At 40.8% G+C, this 25,178-nt stretch overlaps 1 protein-coding gene across 1 annotated transcript in view; it reads right to left on the bottom strand.

Moving 5' to 3' along the window:
* gbe1b (glucan (1,4-alpha-), branching enzyme 1b) overlaps positions 1-25,178 on the bottom strand; it is a 227,469-nt gene that overhangs the window by 55,309 nt on the left and 146,982 nt on the right. The window contains exons 11-12 of the mRNA XM_057838476.1: positions 19,923-20,033; positions 19,694-19,865 (exon numbers count right to left, since the gene is read on the bottom strand). Coding sequence (XP_057694459.1) covers positions 19,694-19,865; positions 19,923-20,033 — 283 coding nt within the window. The remainder of the gene's footprint in view (positions 1-19,693; positions 19,866-19,922; positions 20,034-25,178) is intronic.

Genomic DNA, 25,178 nt, shown 5'->3' with positions numbered 1-25,178 from the left:
CTACAGAAAGTTGTGTGAAAATTGAACAAAAAGTGTACTTCAAATCAAAAAATATGTTACATAACATAAGCGAATTAAGTAGTGGTGCTGTGAGATCCAAACATAATATTTTGTATGACTTTCATGGGCTTTGGCAAGGATTCATACAATTTATTGATGAAGTCATCAGGAACATCAAAGAAAGCAGTCTTGCATGCATCCCAGAGTTCATCAAGATTCTTGGGTTTCGTCTTCCATGCTTCCTCTTTCATCCTGTTCATGTCTGGTGACTGGGCTGGCCAGTCCTGGAGGATCTTGATCTTCTTTGCCTTGAGGAACTTTGAGGTAGAGATTGAAGTATGCGTTGGAGCTGCATAATTTGTCCCTTTTTATGTTTAGCAATGTAAGAGGCAGCTAAGATTTGTTGATATTTCAGATTATTTATGTTGCCTTCCACCCTGCAGATCTCTCGGACTCCCCCATCCTGGATGTAACCTCAGACCGTGATTTTGCCACCACCAAACTTCACTGTTTTCTGAGTGAATCTCGGATCCATGCGGGCTCCAGTAGGTCTCCTGGAATATTTGCGGAGACTGTGGTGTAATTCAATGGAAAATTTGTCTGAATAATCCACCTATTGCCGCTTTTCCAGCATCCATCCTTTTGACAGTATGTGGGCCTTGGCAAATGCCACACCGTTTTTTAATTGTCTGCACCCTGAGTGATAAATAGTCTGAAATATCAACAAATCTTAGCTGCATCTTACATTCCTAACCATAAAAAGGGACAAATTCTGCAGCTCCATCGCACACTTCAATCTCTACCTCAAAGTTCCTCAAGGCAAAGAAGATCAAGATCCTCCAGGACTGGCCAGCCCAGTCACCAGACATGAACAGGATGAAAGAGGAAGCATGGAAGACGAAACCCAAGAATGTTGATCAACTCTGGGAGGCATGCAAGACTGCTTTCTTTGATGTTCCTGATGACTTCATCAATAAATTGTATGAATCCTGGCCGAAGCCCATGGAAGTCATACAAAATATTAAATTTGGATCTCACAGCACCACTACTTAATTCGCTTATGTAACATATTTTTGTATTTGAAGTACATTTTTTGTTCAGTTTTCACACTGCTTTCTGTAGGCGACAAAACACTTGTCTTGCCAAAATTTGACCTTTATGCCTTCATTAAATGATCAATCTTTTTTCAGTGAAACAAGTACATTTTTGTACATTCAACATCATTTGGGAGGGCCTTAGCTTTCATATGAGTCATTTCTGAAACCAACTGAATATTTAAGTCAGGTTACTAGCAATTGTTTCTACAAAATGGATAAGCGACAAAACTTTTGTCAGGGACTGTAATTATCAGGTTTCAATATGATAGTGTACACATTTTTAAATGATAAAGATCAGATTTTACATATTTATCACGTTTGTACATGATAATTGTTATGTTTTTACATAATAATATTTCTACATGATATAGGCCTGAACGATATATCGTTTAAACATCGCCATCGCGATGTGCGCATGCGCAATAGTCCCATCGCAAGGACGTGCGATAGTTTTTTCATTTCATTTTTTTAAATCCACAAACGTTTGTTTTGAGCAAGGAGCGAGAAGGAGAGTGAACAGTCTCTCATTCTCTCCAGCTCGCAGTCATCGGCTCCTCCCCCTCCCCTGCTAGAGCGGAGTGGAGGGAGGAGGGGCCGAACAGCAGAGCGGAGGGAGGAGGGGCCGTTTTCAAAGTGAAAGCAAGCAATCAAGCAGCACGTTGAATAGGGAAGACTGTCTCCAAAAGGAGTTTTGGAAGTATTTTGGCTATCGACAAGAATATAAGGAACAAAAAACAGCCCTGTTGACAGTGCCTCGCCATGGTTGCCTCAACAAGAAGTAATCCGTCGAACATGTGGGACCATTTAAAACGCAGGTATCTATGCATTCCTGCTACGAGCTTCCCATCAGAGGCTTTTTAGTACAGGTGGGAACATTGTTACGTGCCAACGTTGTTGTCTCAAGCCTGCAATGGTGGATAAACTAGTAGTCTTGGCCAAAAACCTATGAGACCCAGTTGAGAATTGCTGAGCAAGGAAGGTGGACGATATGCAGACAAATACATAAATTTGAGAGTTAAAATGGTTCTGTTATTCATCAGTTATTTGCTGTTATCCAGTTCAATTATTTACAAGTTCAATTGAGTTTCTGTTTCTTTTATATTTAAATTAACTGTAAATCGTATTTTTCAAATAACTATAGTACAGCTGCACATAAAGTTTTGATACTTAATATTTTTTAAATATTTTTACAACTTTGTTGCAGTTTTGCAGTTCTATATTGTTATATTTTGTGTAAACAACTCAGGGGACTAATGCACTTGCACTTTTATTTGACAGATTTAATATTTAAGTTCAAATATGTTGACAACTTTATTGTTTTACTGAGGTTCTTATTTATTGTTATAGTTTGTGAACAACTCTTATTTGTCATATTTAATATTTTTGTTCAAATATGTTTACAACTTTGTTGTTATTTTACCGAAGTTGTTATTTATTGTTATATTTTGTCAAAAACTCAGGGGACGAATGCACCTGCTCTTTTATTTGTCATTTAATGTATTTGCTGCTGTTGAAGTGTCAAATATTGTGTTCAAGAAATTATCTATTTTGTGCAGACATGGCTTCCTGGATCCCTTCATAATAATACAGCAATCTTAATCATTCACAAATGAAACGGTATTATATGAATACACTGTGATCACGGTGTGTCATGCAAAGTATTTCCAAACAGCTATTCAAGTCATCTAGTGAATATTTCTTTAAAAATTTTTTTTTTTTTTTTTTTTTTTTTACTATCGCAATATAATATCGCAATATATTGCACACCTAAAAAAAATCGCAACAATAGTTTTTTCCAATATCGTTCATAATTATCCCGTCTTTACATGATAGTATCACGTTTTTAAAAAACTGGAAACTGTGAGGGGAGGTTTGCTTTGGAAGGTCAACCCCCCCCCCCCCCACTTCCTGTTTACAGTGGTATGATAAAAGTACCTTAACGTTTTGGAGTTTCACACATTTCTGCATAAAATCACCATCAAATGTGATCTTTGTCAAAATCACACAGATGAAAAAACTGCTTTAACTCAAACAGCCCAAACATTTATAGGTTTTCATATTTTAATGAGGATAGCATGTAAACAATGACTGGAGGGGGGAAAATAAGTAAGTGAACCATCACATTTAATAATTTGTAGCCCCCCCCCTTTGGCTGCATTAACTTCAACCAGACACTTACTGTAGCTGCAGATCAGTCTGGCATATCGATCAGGACTAAGCTTGGCCCATTCTTCTCTACAAAACTGTTGTACTTCAGTCAGATTCCTGGGATTTCTGGTATGAATCGCTGTCTTTAGGTCATGCCACAGCATTTCAATGGGGTTCAAGTCTAGAGTTTGACTTGGCCACTTCAGAACGTGCATTTTGTTCTTCTGAAACCATTCAGAACATGATTTACTTCTGTGTTTTGAATCATTGTCTTGTTGCAGCATCCATCCTCTTTTTACCGTCAACTGTCTGACAGCCTCAGGTTTTCCTGCAAAACTTTTGAATTCATTCTTCCGTTAATGATTGCAAGTTGTCCAGGCCCTGAGGTAGCAAAACAGACCCAAATCATGATGCTCCCTCCACCATGCTTCACGGTGGGGATGAGGTGTTAATGTTGGTGAGCTGTTCCATTTTTCTTCCACAAATGACATTGTTACTCCCAAACAATTCAACTTTGGTTTCATCAAAATATTTTGTCAAAACTTCTGTGGAGTGTCCAAGTGCCATTTTGCAAACGTTAAGCAAGCAACAATGTTTTTTTTTTTTGTTTGTTTGTTTTTTTTGACAGTTGTGGCGTCCTCCGTGGAGTCCTCCCTTGAACACCATTCTTGGCCATAGTTTTACATATAGTTGAGATATTGGACTGTGCCAGTGATTTCTGTAAGTCTTAAGCAGACACTCTAGGGTTCTTTTTTTTTTTTTTACCTCTCTGAGTATTCTGCGCTGAACTCTTGGCATCATCTTTGGTGGACGGCCACTGTTTGGGAGAGAAGCAACAGTGCCAAACTCTCTCCATTTGTAGACAACTTCTCTGACTGTCGATTGATGAACATCCAGCCTTGTAAAGATGGTTTTGTATCCTTTCCCAGCTTTATACAAATTAACAATCCTTCGGACAGCTATTTTGACCGAGCCACGATGCACATCAGACAATGCTTCTCATCAAGACAATTCTTACCAGGTGTGTGTTTTTCAGTGGGCAGGGCAGCTTTAAACTACTCATCAGTGATTGGGCACACATATGTTTGGTAAAATTTGGTTTCAATTGCTCTTTAAGACTCCTTGGGCAGAGGGTTCACTTACCTATTTTCTCCCCTTCTGTCATTGTTTGCATGCTATCCTCATTAAAATATAAAAAACGATAAATGTTTGGGTGGTTTTAGTGAAAGCATGCACTGTATTTTCATCAGTGTGATTTTGACAACTAGAGCTGGGAATCTTTGGGCACCTAACGATTCGATTACGATTCAGAGGCTCCGATTCGATTATAAAACGATTATCGATGCACCCCCCTCCTTTTTTTTTTTTTTTTTTTTTTTTAAAAATGTTTTGTACATTAGTTCCAAAATTGTTCAAAAATCCTCTCAGGCTAAACCAAACTACTATTTCAGTATCAAGTTAACAAATAGCAGTAAACAAATATACAAAAATAACTGTAAATAAAAAACTCCAGTCCCCATTCTGTATCAGCAGCTTTAAACTACATTCAATTAATTTAATGTTGTGAATCAACCGTTAAAGTTGTTAAAATTGCTCCCGTTATTCCATAATTTCCCTTTTGTCTACTTTCGACATGTGAAAGTTTTAAAACTATTTTAAAGATAGATTCAAGTCAATATTTTACCGATTTAGGGGTATTTTAGATAAAAAGTTAATTAGGTTTGCTTGGAAGGTTCGCTGCAACAGCCTTGCAGGGAAGTGTACTGCTTTAAGATGGCGCCTGAATCTAGCTTTTTGTAGGTGTTCTGCTAACGCAACCTAATTTATATTGCATCTAGTCCTATATAAATGATATCTACTGTAACATTATGTGGATGTACTTTGTAGCAGCTTTTCGGCAGCAGTCAGGTATGTTGTTGTGTTTTTTTTATCTCGTGGCATGAGTTGAGCTAGAGCAGTGAGTTGAGCATTGGCATTACCTGAGGGGCCGGGTAATGAGAAGCATGATGTTTAGCTACTCTCGCTCCATTCCTCATTGACCGCACGGCGCGCTGAGTGTGTTGTACTTACGCTTTACTTGGCATATTTCAATAATCGGAATTTGGATGTTTGTGAATCATTCTCGAATTTTCCAAGGCCGAATCGCGAATAATCTAAGAATCGGAAATTTTGCACACCTCTATTGACAATGATCACATTTGATGGTGATTTTATGCAGAAATGTGAAAAATTCCAAACGGTTCAGATACTTTTTCATACCACTGTATATCAGGTCACGTCCTGTTTATATTTAGTATTTACGGGTCACTTCCTTTTAATATTTTGACTAGGGCTGTCAAACGATTAAAATTTTCATCGAGTTAATTACAGCTTAAAAATTAATTAATCGTAATTATTCGCAATTCAAACCATCTATAAAATATGCCATATTTTTCTGTAAATTATATATATATTCTGTAAAATAAACTGTTGGAATGGAAAGCTAAGACACAAGATGGATATATACATTCAACATACGGTACATAAGGACTGTAGTGGGCATTTCACTCTACTGTCATTTAAATCTGTCTATGCTGTCCTCACTCCGAAGCGTCTACTTTTTCCAAAGCTAGACAGCCAGTGAACGACGCCTTAATAATTAGACTTCTTCCTTTTTCATCTGATTTATTAATAAAATGGCCTCAAACCATTGTCCTCTTTAGACCGTCGTAAAACTACAAAATAAAAGTACACAAGCATTGCATTAGCAACAACGTTAGCTTAGCACGCTATACAGGTTCACTAAACATAAACAAAAAGCGTCTCATACAAAAAATAGAACATTTCGCTTACTAACATAATATGTACATTCTTTACAACAACCATACTTACGGACAAATCTTGTCCAAGGATCATATAAGCACAACATTATCAGCCCGAGACGTCGTGCAGCCATAATGAAGAAAGAAAAGAAGAAAATAATAAACCATGGCGCAAAGCGACCACAAGAGTTCGCTGTTGGACAGCGCAAAAAGCCTTGCTGTAAAACTTACCAAAAGGCAGAATACTGTCTGAGCGGGACATGAGCGTTAATTGCGTCAAATATCTTAACGTGATTAATTAAAAAAAAAATTTACCGCGCGTTAACGCGATAATTTTGACAGCCCTAATTTTGACATAAATCGCCGTCAATGTCTTCGCATCATAAATTACCACATTTTCACCTGACATCATGTAAAAACGTGATACTGGAGTTTTTTTTTCTTTTTTGTTTGACTGGCAGCAATATGCTTCTTTATAAAATACTATAATAATAAAAATAAATTGAAAAAGGAGAAGAAGTCTTCAACATAGAAAACACCGAGCTGGCTAATTTAACCCTGTCAATCGGCGAGGTTATTGCCTGCAAAAGTCAGTCGGCTGATGTCACGATAAAACCCGGCGAGGCGTTTCTCGCCCTCCGCCGCCGGCGCGTTAATTCCATTGACGTTACAGTATCCATCTGCGGTCACCGGTAAATAAATCGGCCTTTCCCAGCTGAGCAAATCGTTTCCCCGGCTCAAACTATTTGCCGCGGCTCAACGCCGCTAAGGGTCGTTTATTGATCCGCTGGCCGGCGTTGGGCCTTTTACCTGACTTTAGTTCACCTTTATTGTTTACGCTCCAGCCGGGTTAAATCTGCGGATCATTTGGGGAATTTCCGCCAGTCCCTCAAATACAAATCGGACCTTGACAAAATGACTGCTAACAATTCCAATAATTTAAAAACTCATGTGGCGTCCAGTTATTCATTTAACAGAGTATCACTAGTAGATGTGTAATCCATTTGAAGCGGGAGGGTGGCAGCGAATGAACGAACATTCCGGATATTTTCTTTCAACTCGTTTGCTACCAAAATCGTATAAATACGATTCCATTTTGAATTGTTTCAGTGTCCCAAAGATGTATTTATACGTCTTTTATGTTTTTTTTCCCACAAGAGACATCTCTAGGTTCTGATTCAACTTAGCTCCAAAGCACAAAGCTGAAAATCCATTTTAAAGCAATTAAACTGGCCACTGGAGGGCAGTAGCGCGTTTGGTAAGACCCGCAACCCGATTCAACGGAACAAACGGCTGGGGCGCCAGCAGAAGACGACCGAATGGACTTCATGGATGCCAGGCGGCGGACGACCGAGCAGAACGACCGGGACCACCAGTGCAGCGGACGATGCCGTTGAGTCCGTGCTGTTCGCCGAGCAGACCCCGCAGAGATTCAAAATAATCATTTTTATGAGACAGGCGGCGATGAGGGAAAAGTTTACCTGGCTGTCGCGGCCAAAACAGCGTCATCTCTCAGTTAGTTATGTTTAGGGCTGCAGCTATCGAATATTTTAGTAATCGAGTAATCGACTGAAAATTCTATCGATTAATCGAGTAATCGGATAAAACAAATATATTTTTAGGTGAAGAGCAATTATAAATATACATAAGAAAACAAGACATTTCATCTAATCTTGAACCATTTTCAGTCAATCAATGTCTTTATTTTCCATGTATATTGTTGAAAACAGCCAACAATTGCATCTCAGATGTAACTAGAATTAAAAAAAAAAAGACTAATTCACTGCTTTCACTCCAAAAACTTTTAGATCTTATTAAAAAAAAAAATATATATATATATATATATATACACACATATACAGTGGGGAGAACAAGTATTTGATACACTTCCAATGTGTTTTCCCATTGGCAGTGTATCAAATACTTGTTCTCCCCACTGTATATATATATATATATATATATCTTACCTAAAAATGCCGTTACGCTTGATAACACACATCACTTAAAAGTTATGATTTTTTCCCCACGTGTTTCAATTTAATTTCTCTTTGTGTCAAGCCATTTTTAAGTTGTAGTTAAGTTTTAAGTTAGTCTAAACTAAGTCCTGATAGGTTTTTGAGTTTTTGCAGTGTTCAAAATAAATGTATGATACAGGCTGTATTGGAGCACATTCGGGACCAGTGCTACTTGGTGTTTTATCCAGCAATGACTACTGAGCTAAAATTGATAGTTAGCATGATTAAGTTTTTATTTTACGCCCTCATCACTCCACAATGCTATGTTATATTAAAGCATGTATGTAAGACACGTTAGCCACGCATCGACAGTGGTCATAATTAATTGAAACCTAGCCCTCCGCAGGGCTAACGTTACGTGAGCTAGTAACGTTAATCTTATTTATTAGCGCTTAGCGCTCTACTGCTTTAAGATGGCGGCTGTTTACTAACGCTGCCCAGACGCGGCCGAGTCTGTCAATTCGCATCTAGTTCAACATACATGTGATCTCTATGAGACGCATCAGACGCTACCTCTACCAGCGTAGCATCGTGCGGGCTAGTATTTAGCAACGTCGGCGTCGTTTGTGGCGGCTGTCGGCTGCAGTAAGTTTTTTTTTTTTTTCCTTCTTCCTCTCCGCACGTGACAGCGCGTTGTCCCGCATTTAAAGTAGTCCGAGCAAAACGTGATGCTTAGAGCTGTCAAAATAAACGATTACTCGAGGTGAATAAAATTACTCGGATCAGTTTTTAAACTCGAGTTACTCGAGTTGCTCGAGTACTCGTTTCAGCTCTAGTTATGTTAGTCAAAATCAAAAGGAAGTGACCGAAAAATAACCCACAATCAACAGGAAGTGACCCAATAGCTCAAGGAAGTGACCCGAAAATTCCAGAAAGTCAAGAGGAAGTGACCCGATATCAACAGGGATTGTCCCAAATGTCCCCAGATCAACAGGAAGTGACCCAGTATCAGCAGTATCCCCGAAATGTCCCCAAATCAATTGGAAGCCACTCGATATCAACAAGATGTTTCCCCAACATGTCCCCAATTCAACAGGAAGTTACCCGATATCAACAGGACGTGTCACCGAAATGTCCCCAAATAAATAGGAAATGTCCCTGAAATGTTCCCAAATCAAAAGGAAGTGACTCAATATCAACAGGACGTGTCCCCGAAATGTCCCCAAATTAACAGGAAGTGACCCTGAAATGCTCAAAAATGAATATGAAGTGTCCCCAAATCAACAGGAAATCACCTGATATCAACAGGACGTGTCCTCGAAATGTCCCCATATCAACAGGAAGTGACCTGATATCAACAGGACGTGTCCCCGAAATGTCCCCAAATTAACAGGAAGTTACCCGATATCTACAGAAAGTGACCCTGAAATGCTCTAAAATGAATATGAAGTGTCCCCAAAATGTCCCCAAATCAACAGGAAGTCACCTGATATCGACAGAAAGTGTCCCCGAAATGTCCCCAAATCAACATGAAGTGTCCAAGAAATGTCCTCAAATTAACAGGAATTGTCCCTGAAATGTCCCCAAATCAACACTATGTGACCTGATATCGACGGGACGTTTCACCGAAATGTCCCAATTCAACAGCAAGTGACCTGCTATCAACAGGACGTTTCACCGAAATGTCCTAAAATAAACAGAAATTGACCAGATATCAACAGGACGTGTCCCCGAAATTTCCCTAAATCAACAGGAAGTGACCCGATAACAACAGGACGTGTCCCTGAAATGTCCCCAAATTAACAGGAAGTGACACTGAAATGCTCAAAAATAAATATGAAGTGTCCCCAAATCAACAGGAAATCACCTGATATCAACAGGATCTGTCCTCGAAATGTCCCCAAATCAACAGGAAGTGACCTGATATCAACAGGACGTGTTCCCGAAATGTCCCCAAATTAACAGGAAGTGACCTTGAAGTGCTCAAAAATGAATATGAAGTGTCCCCAAAATGTCCCCAAATCAACAGGAGGTGACCTGATATCAACAGGACGTGTCCCCGAAATGTCCCCAAATTAACAGGAAGTGACCCAATATCAACAGGACGTGTCCCCGAAATGTCCCCAAATTAACAGGAAGTGACCCGATATCAACAGGACGTGTCCCCGAAATGTCCCCAAATTAACAGAAAGTGACCCTGAAATGCTCAAAAATGAATATGAAGTGTCCCCAAATCAACAGGAAATCACCTGATATCAACAGGACGTGTTCTCGAAATTTCCCTATATCAACAGGAAGTGACCTGATATCAACAGGACGTGTCCCCGAAATGTCCCCAAATTAACAGGAAGTTACCAGATATCTACAGGAAGTGACCCTGAAATGCTCTAAAATGAGTATGAAGTGTCCCCAAATCAACAGGAAGTCACCTGATACAAACAGGACGTGTCCCCAAAATGTCCCCAAATTAACAGGAAGTGACCCTGAAATGCTCAAAGATGAATCATGAAGTGTCCCCAAAATGTTCCCAAATCAACAGTAGGTGAACTGATATCGACAGGACGTTTCAGCGAAATGTCCCATAATCAACAGGACGTGTCCCCGAAACGTCCCAAAATCAACGGGAAGTGACCCAATATCAACAGGACGTGTCCCCGAAATGTCTCCAAATTAACAGGAAGTTACCCGATATCAACAGGACGTGTCCCCGAAATGTCCCCATATCAACATGAATTGCCCCGATATCAACAGAAAGTGACCCTGAAATGCCCCAAAATAAACAGGAAGTGCCCCTGAAATAACTCAAAATCAACAGGAAGTGACCCGATATCTATAGTACGTGTGCCCGAAATGTCCCCAAATCAACAGGAAGTGACCCCATATCAACAGGACGTGTCCCCGAAATGTCCCCATATTAACATGAATTGCCCCGATATCAACAGAAAGTGACCCTGAAATGCCCCCAAATAAACAGGAAGTGACCTAATAGCTAAAGGGAAGTCACCCTGGAATGCCTCAAAATCAACAGGAAGTGACCCAATATGAACAGGAAATAACCCCAAAAAATCAATATATTGCGTTTTCTAGAATGATTCCCTTACCCGTGCATTGGTAATTGTTATTTTGTACTTTTATTGCAATTCTTCACATTTTCCATGGTAGCCCGTCCTACTTCAAACGCATCAGACGTCCACGGCACCCCACGTAAACCCAGGGGTTAATGATGCACTCAGACTGTGGCAAAGGCGCGCTAAATAAGCGCGCCGCCTTTAATAAGGCTGACAGCAACTCTCAGAGGAGAACAATCTGCCTCTATTTTTTTCCCGCCGCCTTTAATTCAAGCGGCTTTGTCGAGCCGTGCGCTTCAAACGCTCTTTGAGCGCGTCTGAAAAGCGAGACGAGGCCGCCGCCTCTGCGGTTACATCACCGATTCTTGATTATTGCGGCGCGGCAAAAAGCCCGAAAGGTCAAAGTCGTTACCCGCCTCGCCTAATTATTCACGATAAGCTCCGGATTTGCCGAACCTTATAGAAATGTGACGGAAGCTTCGGGGCTAAAGTTCGAAAACATTTTTCTTTAATGTCAAGTCAATTAGCGGCGACGGATCGATGGCGCTTCTTTCCGCTAAACAATCATCTTATCGATTTTGGAATCGACGCGGCAGAGGTCACAGGTTAACGGGACGGCATCGATTTCCTCCTTTTTCAGTCGAGATGCCACTTTAACCCGTTCATGCACGGATTGCGATCGGGGCCGCCATGTTGGTCGGGGCGACGTTCCCATTAGTGTCAATGCATTGACATTCAAATAAAAACATAACTAGCTAATTTTTTATGCAATGATTGTTCACCTGGTATTGACAGGACGTGTCCCCAAATAAACAGGAAGTGACCCGATATCAACAGACAGTCTCCGATATCAATAGGACGTGTCCCCAAATAAACAGGACGTGTCCCGGAAATGTCCCCAAATAAACAGGAAGTAACCTGATATCAACAGGAAATGTCCCTGAAATGTCCCAAAATCAACAGGATGTGACCCAATATAAAAAAGGAAGTGTCCCCGAAATGTCCCTAAACCAACAGAAAGTGACCCGATTTAAAAATGTCCCAAAATCAACAGGAAGTGACCAATATCAGCATAAGTTTCCCCGAAATGTCCCCAAAACAAAAGAGACCCCATGTCCCCATAATTAACAGGAAAACCCCCGATACCAACAGGAAGTGTCCCTGACATGTCCCCAAATCAACAGGAAGAGACCCGATAGCAACAGGAAGAGTCCACAAAATTTCCTGATATGAATAGGACGTGTCCCCTGATCAACAGGAAGGGACCCGATATCAACAGGATGTTGCCGAAATTTCACAATATCAACAGAACTTGTCCCCGAAATGTCCCCAAATCAACAGGAAGTGACTCGATATCAACAGGAAGTGTCCCTGAAATGTCCCCAAATCAACAAAGTGACCGGATATCAATAGGACGTGTTGCTGAAATGTCCCCAAATCAACAGGAAGTGTACCGATATCAACAGGAACTGACCCGATATCAACAAGATATCCCCGAAATTTCCCGCTATTAACAGGATGTGTCCCCTAAATGTCCCCAAATCAAAAGGAAGTGACCCGATATCAACAGGACATGTCTCCTAAATGTCCCCAACTCAACAGGACATGTCCCTGAAATGTCCCTAAATCGACAGGAAGTTTCCCTAAAATGTCCCCAAATAAACAGGAAGTGTCCTGGTAATGTCCCCAAATCAACAGTAAGTGACCCGATATGAACAGGATGTCCCCAAAATTTCCCGCTATCAACAGGACGCGTCCCTTATTTGTCCCTAAATCAAAAGGAAGTGACCCGATATCAACAGTATATGTCTCCTAAATGTCCCCAACTCTACAGGACGTGTCCCTGAAATGTCCCCAAATCAATATGGAAGTGTCCATGAAATGTCCCCAAATCAACAGGAAGTGACCCGATATCAACAGGATGTCCCCGAATTTTCCGCTATTAACAGGACGTGTCCCCTAAATGTCCCCAAATCAACAGGAAGTGACCCGATATCAACAGGACATGTCCCCAAATCAACAGGAAGTGACCCGATATCAACAGGACATGTCCCCGTAATGTCCCCAAATCAACAGAAAGTCACCCGATATCAACAGTACATTTCTCCTAAATGTCCCCAAATCAACAGGACGTGTCCCTGAAATGTCCCCAAATCAACAGGAAGTATCCACGAAATGTCCCCAAATAAACAGGAAGTGTCCTGGTAATGTCCCCAAATCAACAGGAAGTGACCCGATATGAACAGGATGTCCCCAAAATTTCCGCTATCAACAGGACGAATCCCCTATATATCCCTAAATCAAGAGGAAGTGACCCAATATCAACAGTATATGTCTCCTAAATGTCCCCAACTCAACAGGACGTGTCCCTGAAAAGTCCCCAAATCAATATGGAAGTGTCCATGAAATGTCCCCAAATCAACAGGAAGTGACCCGATATCAACAGGATGTCCCCAAATTTCCCGCTATTAACAGGACGTGTCCCCTAAATGTCCCCAAATCAACAGGAAGTGACCCGATATCAACAGGACATGTCCACGAACTGTCCCCAAATCTGAAGCAAGTGTCCACTAAGTGACCCTGAAATGCTCCAAAATCAACAGGAAGTGACCCGATATCAACAAGAACTGACCCAATATCAACAGGATAGCCCCAAAATTTCCTGCTATCAACAGGACGTGTCCCCTAAATGTCCCCAAATCAACAGGAAGTGACCCGATATCAACAGGACATGTCCACGAACTGTCCCCAAATCTGAAGCAAGTGTCCACTAAGTGACCCTGAAATGCTCCAAAATCAACAGGAAGTGACCCTTGAATACCTCAAAATTCAAAAGACGTGACTTCCTATCTACAGGAAGTGAGGGAGGGACATTTTTGGGTCACTTCCTTTCAATTTTGGAAATTTTTTGGTGACTTCCTATGGAATTTGGGGAATTATGGGCTACTTCCTGTTGATTTAGGGGCATTTTTTAGGTCACTAACTTGTTAACCCATTGGCTGCCATTGACAACGCTTGCCGCTTTGCACAGTGCATTTAAGCAGATAGTTGCTTCCTGATCCCGCCTCTTCCTCCTGATTGGCTGCAACATCAGCTGACCCGGAAAGTGGTTGGACTGCATGATCAATCAATCAGGAAGTACCTTCTTGCTTGCAAGGCTACCATTTTGTATCACCTTTCTCCCTGTCAGCAGATGGCGCTAAAACACCGAACGCGGCGCCCGCTCCTATTTCCATTCACGCAGCGAGCGCACGTGGAGACGAAGGTCAACGTGCGACATCTTTAATTAATCTTTAATGTCTTTAGCAGCGGGGCCACCTTTGGATTTGGACTCTGTGTAAAATGGCTATCAAACATTGTCGCGCTAATCTAGGCCCGACTTCCTGCTGGAATTCAACTTTAAAAAGGCTATTTGGAGATTGGGATTTTTCAATGATTGAAGTTTGAGTTTTGCCCGAGGCCGAGTGAAAGAAAAACACCATCCAGACGTTAAAAGCACTCCCGACGGAACGCGGCGGGGTCCGCATCGGTCGATGAAATATTTAGACGGCGGGCCGTCGCCTCCCGCCGTTTGCCGACGGAGAAGATGAATAAACGCGCGCAGCTGTCGACACTTGCCGACGACTTACCTGGAGGAGAAAAACAAGCTACGGGAAAGTGAGGACATTGGTGGAAAGTTGTTCACGAACTCATTAGCTGCCACTGACGCCGCAAGATGTTCGATTCGTTGACGTAAACGGGGGCGGGCTGTGATTGTTCATGTTTTAGTGCCATTGACGGCGATGGACGTCAATCCATTTCCATTGGGAGGGGCATTTCAGAGTTGTTTTTTTGACTTCCTGTTGATTTTGGAGCAATTTTTGGACACTTCGCAGGACACCGGGAGGGACATTTATGGGTGACTTCAGGCTCATTTTGGGTCACTTACAGTGGACTGTGGGGCATTTTTGGGTCACTTCCGCTTGATTTTTAGGCAATTTTGGGTACCTTCCTGTTGATTTGGAATAATTTTTGGGTCACTTCTTTGTTAACTCATTGGCTGCCATTTGTAGGGCGGGACGTCCAATCATTTTTGACCGGGAGGGACATTTCTGGGTGACTTCTGGTTCATTTTGGGTCACTTCCTGTGGACTGTGGGCATTTTTGGGCCACTTCCTGTTGATTTTGGAGCAATGTTTGGTCACTTCCTGTTGATATTTGAGCAATTCCGGGTCACTTCCTATTGATTTGGAAGCATTTTTGGGCCACTTCCTTGTTAACTCATTGGCTTCCATTTGCAGGACGAGAAGTCCAATCATTTTTGACTGGGAGGGACATTTCTGGGTGACTTCTGGTTCATTTTGGGTAACTTCCGGTGGACTGTGGGGCATTCTTGGGTCACTTCCTGTTGATTTTTAGGCAATTCTGGTTCACTTCCTGTTGATTTGGAAGAATTTTTGGGTCACTTCTTTGTTAACTCATTGTCTACCATTTGTGGGGCGGGACGTCCAATCGTTTTTGACTGGGAGGGACATTTCTGGCTGACTTCAGGTTCATTTTGGGTCACTTCCTGTGGACTGTGGGGCATTTTTGGGTCACTTCCTCTTGATTTTTAGGCAATTTTGGGTCCCTTCCTGTTGATTTGGAATAATTTTTGGGTCACTTCTTTGTTAACTCATTGTCTGCCATTTGTGGGGAGGGACGTCCAATCGTTTTTGACTGGAAGGGACATTTCTGGGTGACTTCTAGTCCTGTGGACTGTGGGCATTTTTGGGCCACTTCCTGTTGATTTTGGAGCAATGTTTGGTCACTTCCTGTTGATATTTGAGCAATTCCGGGTCACTTCCTATTGATTTGGAAGCATTTTTGGGTCACTTCCTTGTTAACTCATTGGCTGCCATTTGCAGGACGAGACGTCCAATCGTTTTTGACTGGGAGGGACATTTCTGGGTGACTTCTGGTTCATTTTGGGTCACTTCCTGTGTACTGTGGGGCATTTTTGGTCACTTCCTATTGATTTTTAGGCAATTTTGGGTCACTTCCTGTTGATATGGAAGCATTTTTGGGTCACTTCTTTGTTAACTCATTGGCTGCCATTTGTAGGGCGGGACGTCCAATCATTTTTGACCGGGAGGGACATTTCTGGGTGACTTCTGGTTCATTTTGGGTCACTTCCTGTGGACTGTGGGCATTTTTGGGCCACTTCCTGTTGATTTTGGAGCAATGTTTGGTCACTTCCTGTTGATATTTGAGCAATTCCGGGTCACTTCCTATTGATTTGGAAGCATTTTTGGGTCACTTCCTTGTTAACTCATTGGCTGCCATTTGCAGGACGAGACGTCCAATCGTTTTTGACTGGGAGGGACATTTCTGGGTGACTTCTGGTTCATTTTGGGTCACTTCCGGTGAACTGTGGGGCATTCTTGGGTCACTTCCTGTTGATTTTGGAGCAATGTTTGGTCACTTCCTGTTGATATTTGAGCAATTCCGGGTCACTTCCTACTGATTTGGAAGAATTTTTGGGTCACTTCTTTGATAACTCATTGTCTACCATTTGTGGGGCGGGACGTCCAATCGTTTTTGACTGGGAGGGACATTTCTGGCTGACTTCAGGTTCATTTTGGGTCACTTCCTGTGGACTGTGGGGCATTTTTGGGTCACTTCCGCTTGATTTTTAGGCAATTTTGGGTACCTTCCTGTTGATTTGGAATAATTTTTGGGTCACTTCTTTGTTAACTCATTGGCTGCCATTTGTAGGGCGGGACGTCCAATCATTTTTGACCGGGAGGGACATTTCTGGGTGACTTCTAGTTAATTTTGGGTCACTTCCTGTGGACTGTGGGCATTTTTGGGCCACTTCCTGTTGATTTTGGAGCAATGTTTGGTCACTTCCTGTTGATATTTGGGCAATTCCGGGTCACTTCCTGTCGATTTTTGGGCAATTTTAGGTCACTTCCTTGTTAAGTCATTGGCTGCCATTTGCAGGACGAGACGTCCAATCGTTTTTGACTGGGAGGGACATTTCCGGGTGACTTCCAGTTCATTTTGGGTCACTTCCTGTGGACTGTGGGGCATTTTTGGTCACTTCCTGTTGATTTTTAGGCAATTTTGGGTCACTTCCTGTTGATATGGAAGCATTTTTGGTTCACTTCTTTGTCAACTCATTGTCTACCATTTGTGGGGCGGGATGTCCAATCGTTTTTGACTGTGAGGGACATTTCTGGGTGACTTACGGTTTATTTTGGGTCACTTTCTGTGGACTGTGGGGCATTTTTTTGACTTCTTGTTGATTTTGGAGCAATTTTTGGACACTTTCAGGTGATTTTTGGGCAGTTTTGGGTCAATTCCTGTTGATTTGGAAGCATTTTTGGGTCACTTCTTTGTTAACTCATCGGTTGCCATTTGTGGGATGAGATGGCCAATCATTTTTGACTGGGAGGGACATTTCTGGGTGACTTCCTGTTCATTTTGGGTCACTGCCTGTGGACTGTGGGGCATTTTTTTTGACTTCCTGTTGATTTTGGAGCAATTTTTGGACACTTCCAGATGATTTTTGGGCAATTCCGGGTCACTTCCTTGGTACCTCATTGGCAACCATTGACCCGTTTTGACTGGGAGGGGCATGTCTGAGTCGTTACCTGTTTATTTTGAGCCACTTCCTGTTGATGTTGGGGCATTTTATGGTCCTTTGCTGTTGATTTTTGGGCAACGCTGTGTCACTTCCAGTTTATTTTTGGTATTTCTGTGTCACTTCCTTGTTAACCCAATGGCTTCCCTTGACATCCATTTAGTTTGACTGGGAGGGGCATGTCAGAGTCATTACCTGTTTATTTTGGGTCACTTCCTGTTGATTTTGGGGCACTTTTTTGGTCATTTCCTGTTGATATTTGGGCAATTCCACGTCCCTTCCCTCTTAACTAACCCATTGGCTGTTATTGATGTCTAATCCATTTTAACTGGGAGAGGCATGTCCGAGTCATTACCTGTTTATTTTGGGTCACTTCCTGTTGTTTTTGTGGCATTTTTTTTGTTCATTTCCAGTTGATATTTGGGCAATTCCGCGTCGCTTCCCTGTTAACCCATTGGCTGCTATTGATGTCTAATCCATTTTGACTGGGAGAGGCATGTCTGAGCCATTACCTGTTTATTTTGGGTCACTTCCTGTTGATTTTTGGGCAATTTTGCATCACTTCCAGTTTATTTTTTTGGCAATTAAGCAGTTTATTTTTGGTATGTCTGGGTCACTTGTTAACCAATTGATTGCCATTGACATCAAATCCATTTTGACTGGGAGGGACATGTCTGAGTCATTACATGTTTATTTTGGGTCAATTCTTGTTGATTTTTGGGCAATTTTGCATCACTTCCAGTTTATTTTTTAGTATTTCTGGATCACTTCCTTGTTAACCCATTGGCTGCCATTGACATACAATCCGTTTTGACTGGGAGGACTATTTCGGCGTCATTACCCGTTTATTTTGGGTCACTTCCTGTTGATTTTTGGGGCATTTTTTTGGTTCATTTCCTGTTGATGTTTGGGCAATTCTGCATCGCTTTCAGTTTATTTTTTGGTATTTCTGCGTCACTTCCTAGTTAACTATTGGCTACCATTGACGTCCAATCCGTTTTGACTGGTAGGGGCATGTGTGAGTCATTACCTGTTTATTTTGGGTCACTTCCTGTTGATTTTGGGGCATTTTTGGTCATTTGCTGTTGAATTTTGGGCAACGCTGTGTCACTTCCAGTTTATTTCTGGTATTTCTGAGTCACTTCCTTGTTAACCCAATGGCTTCCATTGACATCCATTTAGTTTTGACTGGGAGGGGCATGTCAGAGTCATTACCTGTTTATTTTGGGTCACTTTATGTTGATTTTGGGGCACATTTTTGGTCATTTCCTGTTGATATTTGGGCAATTCCGCGTCGCTTCCTTGTCAACCCATTGGCTGCCATTGATGTCCAATCCATTTTGACTGGGAGAGGCATGTCTGAGCCATTATCTGTTTATTATGGGTCACTTCCTGTTGATTTTTGGGCAATTTTGCGTCACTTCCAGTTTATTTTTTGGCAATTAAGCAGTTTATTTTTGGTATGTCTGGGTCACTTCCTTGTAAACCAATTGACTGCCATTGACATCCAATCCATTTTGACTGGGAGGGGCATGTCTGAGTCATTACCTGTTTATTTTGGGTCACTTGTTGATTTTTGGGCAATTTTGCATCACTTCCAGTTTATTTTTTTGGTATTTCTGGGTCACTTCTTTATTCACCCATTGGCTGCCATTGATGATGCTTGATGTTTAATCCATTTCCACTGGGCGGGGCATTTCAGAGTCACTTCCTTTTGATTTTATGATTTTTTTTTTTTTTGGGTGTCATCCATAATGACTAAAATGTGGACAATATTTTACTATGTGACATGTGCTTTTCGTCTTTCCCCCGACTTAATACATTGCCGAGATCGGTACTCGGTATCGGCAAATCCTCAAAATCAGATGACTCGGACTTGAATTCCAAATTTAAAAAAAACACCATTTGAAAACCGCGTTTTATGATTGCATTTGTTATCTGTTGTCTGATACGAAAGAGTTTTATGAATGACTGCAGACAAAAAAAACCCGGGCGGTTGGTTTCCGCGATGACTCACCCATAAAGTTGAGGTAAGCTTCGCCGCCCAGAGCGTGCGTGAGCAAGCGGATCATCTTATGCAACTGCATGCCGCGATCGATGACGGGAGTCATGGGAGCCAGCGAGCTCATATTGGTGTACATCTCCTTGTCCATCAGCCAGAACGCCAGCGTTTTGTCGCCTACCAGCGCCTGGCGTAAAGGAGACGCTATAGATATTTCCCTAAGAACGCGGAAAACCACGCTAACCTGGTCGTGACTTTCGGCGTAAGCGATGCTCTTTTCCGCGTAGCGTCTGTTGGTCAGCGTGTGCACGATGTTGCCGATGTCCCACTCTTCATCCTTGAATTCTTTCAGGATCTGTAATGAAGGAAACAAGCGCTAATGTGCTAGCACAGGCTGAAGCCCCCCCCCCATTTTCCACTCAAAATTACACCCTTCTATGCAGGGGCGGACTGGGACTAAAAAGCAGCCCTGGACTTTGACTCAGCCCAGCCCAAAAGAATCGCTGTACGAAGGGAAACACAGACCCTCTAAGGGGGTCCGGGGGCATGCCCCCCGGGAGAATTTTTTTTTATGTTTCATTGTGAAATGCATCAATTTTGTACACTTTGAGAGAAAAATGAAGAAAATGTGTCTAGACTGTGACTGTCTGACTTGGGGTGCTCAAAGTACTGCAAGGCTGGACTGAGTTGGATTCATCTTCTGCCCTAACTATATGATCAACCTGAATAAACAAATGAAAAAAAAAAATTTTTTAAAGCAAGTTTTATGTATCCAATTGATTATAATAACACCTATCCCGTGTCTATAAAATGACTTCATTGTTTATGCCATAATTAATCTTGCCACACAAATAATAAATTTCAATGAAAATACAATAAACATTTCAAGACAAATCCTGTATACATAACCTTCATTGGAAAGTATTAACCAGAAAACAAAACGTTATATAAATGATTAAAAATATATATCATATCAATTTAACTACATAAACTCTAAAGTAAAATCATTCATTTTATGAATATTTTGTTATATTTCTTCTAAATTAATATTGCTGCTGCGTGTGCATACGTTGTTTTACAGCTAAAATACTAGCCCTTTAGTTGCCATTTATTTCATTTAAATTGTAGCCTCCTGGTGGATAACAATTGCCAATATCCCTAACAAGTAACCCTCTTCATTCCATCTCAGCCCGGTGGCAACTAGAAAGTCCGCCAAAGCTCTTATCGCTCTATCCTGCCCCTTCGTGGGCCACAGCAAGTCTTTCAGAGTCACAGCGCCTTGCGGGAATGGCCCACTTCTTCGTTCTCCTCCTATCAGATTGGCGGTTAACAGCCAGGCGCATTGCTGCCACCTGTCGGATCAGGTGCGAACTGTAGATAATCATAGAGGATAGGGGGATAAAAACAAGGATGTGTGTATGGCGGCCGCCGGCCGTCCTGAGCCCCGGCCGTTCTGTGATCCTCCAGAAGCTACAGATTACCAGTCCGCCTCTGCTTCTATGTATACATGCCTAGTATATACACTGGGGCAAATAAGTATTTAGTCAACCACCAATAGTGCAAGTTCTCCTACTTGAAAAGATTAGAGAGGCCTGTAATTGTCAACATGGGTAAACCTCAACCATGAGAGACGGAATGTGGAAAAAAAACCAGAAAATCACATTGTTTGATTTTTAAAGAATTTATTTCCAAATTAGAGTGGAAAATACGCATTTGGTCACCGACAAACAAGCAAGATTTCTGGCTGTCAAAGCGGTCTAACTTCTTCTAACGAGGTCTAACGAGGCTCCACTCGTTACCTGTATTAATGTCACCTGTTTTGACTTATTATCAGTATAAAAGACACCTGTCCACAACCTCAGTCAGTCACACTTTAAACTCTACTATGGCCAAGACCAAAGAGCTGTCGAAGGACACCAGAGACAAAATTGTAGACCCGCACCAGGCTGGGAAGACTGAATCTGCAATAGGTAAAACAAAAGATGTCCGATCACGTCATTTTCAAAGTATCGGAATCGGCAAAAAAATATCGGACATGCCTTTTTTAATATATATATACATATATATATAATTTTTTTTTTTTTATTGAATCGTTTTCTAATTATATTTAACGTTACAGACAAAATGTCTTACACTCATCAAGAGACTTTAGTTTTGGCTTCAAGTAGGGCTATCAAATTTATCGCGTTAACGGCGGTAATAACATTAAAATATTTAACGCAATTAACGCATGCGCTGCACCACCCACTCACGCATTGTCGTGTTCGATCTATAATGGCACCGTTTTACGTATAGATAGAGCTAAAAGGCAACGTAAAATGAGTAGAGAGAAATTTGGCAGCCTTTGAAGCCTTTTTTTAACTGACTAAAGCCTTACAATCCCTCTCTCAACAATTAGAGATATCGTGGGAAGTAATGTGGGTAAGCAAGGTAGTAGTTGATCTTTTTCTTAACACCTTATGTTATTTCCCAACGCAGAGAAGATATATCAATTGGTACAACTACGCACACTCATACTTTCATTGTTTATGCTTTTAAATCATCTCTACAGAGGCAACGCCAGCGTGTATCATCTTTTCTGTTGTTGTTGTGTATTTTCCACCCGCGATCGGACACTTAGAGCCAGTTGTGTGGTTGTTTGAACGATGTGCTAATGATAGCGAACGCATGCTAACCTGTTACTTATTACTAATAGTACCTAATTATCATTTATTTACGTTGATGCGAACCTGTTTTCTATCGAGGACCAAATTGATTCAGCAAATTATACAGACGTCCAGCATTGTCTTTTGGGAGTTCGCTGTATAGCCACGACCGAGCCTTAACGTAGGACAGTATATTCACATTTCGTTGTTCATACACTGTACACTGTACATTTATTTAGCATGTTGTTCTCTATTGTATTTTTATATTAAATTGCCTTTCAAGATGACAGGTCTGTTCTATGTGTTGGATTTTATCAAGTAAATTTCCCCCCAAAAATCGACTTATACTCCGGTGCGACTTGTATATGTTTTTTTTCTCTTCGTTGGGCATTTTATGGCTGGATCGACTTATACTCAGGAGCGACTTGTAGTCCGAAAAATACGGTAGTTTCTGAAGAAAAGAGAGAAGAACAAAGTCTGCAGCGGCCCTCGAGCGGGATTTCGTTGCATCTGTTGTCATCTTGTGAGAGCTGGTGTCAATGACAAATAAACATCTCTGAATCAGTCCACCAATAGCGCTTAGCTAGCTAGCTCAAAAACAATAGCGTCCGCACTAACAACAACTTGAGCGGCGACTCGACAGGCCTTTAGCCTGCAATAACAACCATAAAAATAAGGATATGTCATGATTTATCACCACAATGGATCCATTTAAGGGGGATGCAATTTCAGCTTTGGAGTTTTCCCTTTCCCAGATCAATCTCTTGCCGTGACATCTCTACATCTGCAGTGTGAGCCACCAATGGCTTTAATGGGCTTTTTAATAACCTCCAGGCAACAACAGAAGACGGGCAAGGTCACAGCCTTTTTGTACAAACGCGGCCATAAATCCCAAGGAAATGGATCAATTGGGGGTCGGCGGTCTCGACACGTCGAAAATGAAATACAGTGTGTGTTGTGGTAGTTAGTAAAAAATGGAAATTGATATTGATAACAAACAATCCATTCCATTTGGGATGAATCAGGATTGGACGTCTATTGCTGTCTGTTCAGCGACATGAACCCTAACCTTCACAAGACATTTATGAAACAAAGCCCCTGAAAAAACAGTAGAATTTGAAGGGAATAGTTACCTTTCTCACAGACACCATATAAGTGTCTCCGTTAGTCTAATACATTTATTATAGTAAAGCAGTTAGGGAGATGTTACTACATGCCCTTTGATACAGTAAAGGGGACCAACTTATTAGACCTCGCCTGATAAGGTAATGAGAAGACGTCAACAACTCTTCGATGGGGTCAGGACGCTCCTGTCCTGCCAGGACAACATGTTGATAGCGCGGTGCCTTGGACGTCAAGACATGCGTTGGTTACCGTGGCAACCACGTCCCAGCCACGAAGGATGACGCACGAACTTGACTGTCCAAACCAGCCACAGAGGGAGGATCCCAAGACAACACCCAGGCATGCCATCCGCCCAGCCCACTCCACCGCAGTTTTCAAAAGACTGAACTTTTAGCAAACAAGGGTCGATTCTCGGGGACATTCCGATGTATTCGTTGTTTTGCAGACCTTGGATTTAACATTGCTTCTCTGTCGTCCGTTTTTGCCTTGCTGTTGACCACTGTCGACCAATAAATTGTCAACCTGTTTTCAGTGAGCCTTCTTTAAACTGTTCAAAATGGAGTCAGTACAAAGGGTTAACACCGGAGTGAACGCGCGGGATTTTGGCCGGGGGGCCAAATTCCTTCAAATTGAAACCACCAATTGATAACCATTTTTTGGGGATTCATTTTATTTTATTTAGAATTATTTATAGTCTTAATCATGCATGGTTTTACTTGCACGTAAAAACAAAAAAGATTTTTTATTATTATTTGAATAATAATTGTCTTTTTTCCAATTAATTTTGCTATTTTTTAATTTTGAATTATATTTTTAATCATGCATGCTTTTACTTGCACTTAAAAAAATCTGTTTTTTAACCATTATTTGAATGATAATTTTCTTTTTGTCCAATTTATTACAATTTTTTTAAATTTTAAATTATTTATATTTTTAATCCTAACATAGGTTTTTTTAATCGCACTTTTTTTGTAATTAATTCAAATTTATTTTATGATATTTTATCTTATTTTTTTCATTCGCACTTTAAAAAAATATCAGTGTTTGAAAAATATTTTTTTCAATTTATTACAATTTAATTTTGTGAAGATTTATTTAAAAAAATATTTTATTCATATTTATATTATAATAACATATGTTTATTTTAAAATTATTATTTTATATTTTTAAATTATGCGTGTATTGTTTATTTGGTAATTTATTTATTTTTTAAATTAAACAATACTTTTCTTTTTTTTTTTACAATTTGTTTGTGTATTTTTAGAAGTTAAATTTTTAAAACATTTTATTTAGAATTACTCATTATTTTAATTTCACATGGGTTGATTATTTGGCTTTTTAATTTTTGTAATATTCAAACTAATGTTCTTTTTCTTATTATGTAATTTTTCTTCAATTTGTTGTCATTTCATTTTTTTATGATTTTTTTTTTTTTTTTAAATTGAAATCTTTTTAACTGGCCATGTTTTTTTATCTGCATTTTTATTTTGTACCATTTACATAATTGATTATTTCCCGATCCAAAATGGATCCTTCAACTCATTCATTCATTGATTTCATTATAAATTACTGACAAACTGTATATTTTACTGCCCATTGCAAAATATGTGCAGACAAACACAAATAGTACTACAATTCAGTGTCAAATGGGAGCTACAAAATATTGTCCTGTGGGCCCTAATTGGCCCCTGGGCCACACATTTGAGACACCTATCTCATATGAATGCAAT

This window comes from Corythoichthys intestinalis, chromosome 6 (assembly GCF_030265065.1).
Source record: "Corythoichthys intestinalis isolate RoL2023-P3 chromosome 6, ASM3026506v1, whole genome shotgun sequence".
Taxonomy (NCBI): Eukaryota; Metazoa; Chordata; class Actinopteri; order Syngnathiformes; family Syngnathidae; genus Corythoichthys; species Corythoichthys intestinalis.
Note: the sequence above shows the minus strand (reverse complement) of the source record. Positions and strands in the feature narration are given on the sequence as shown.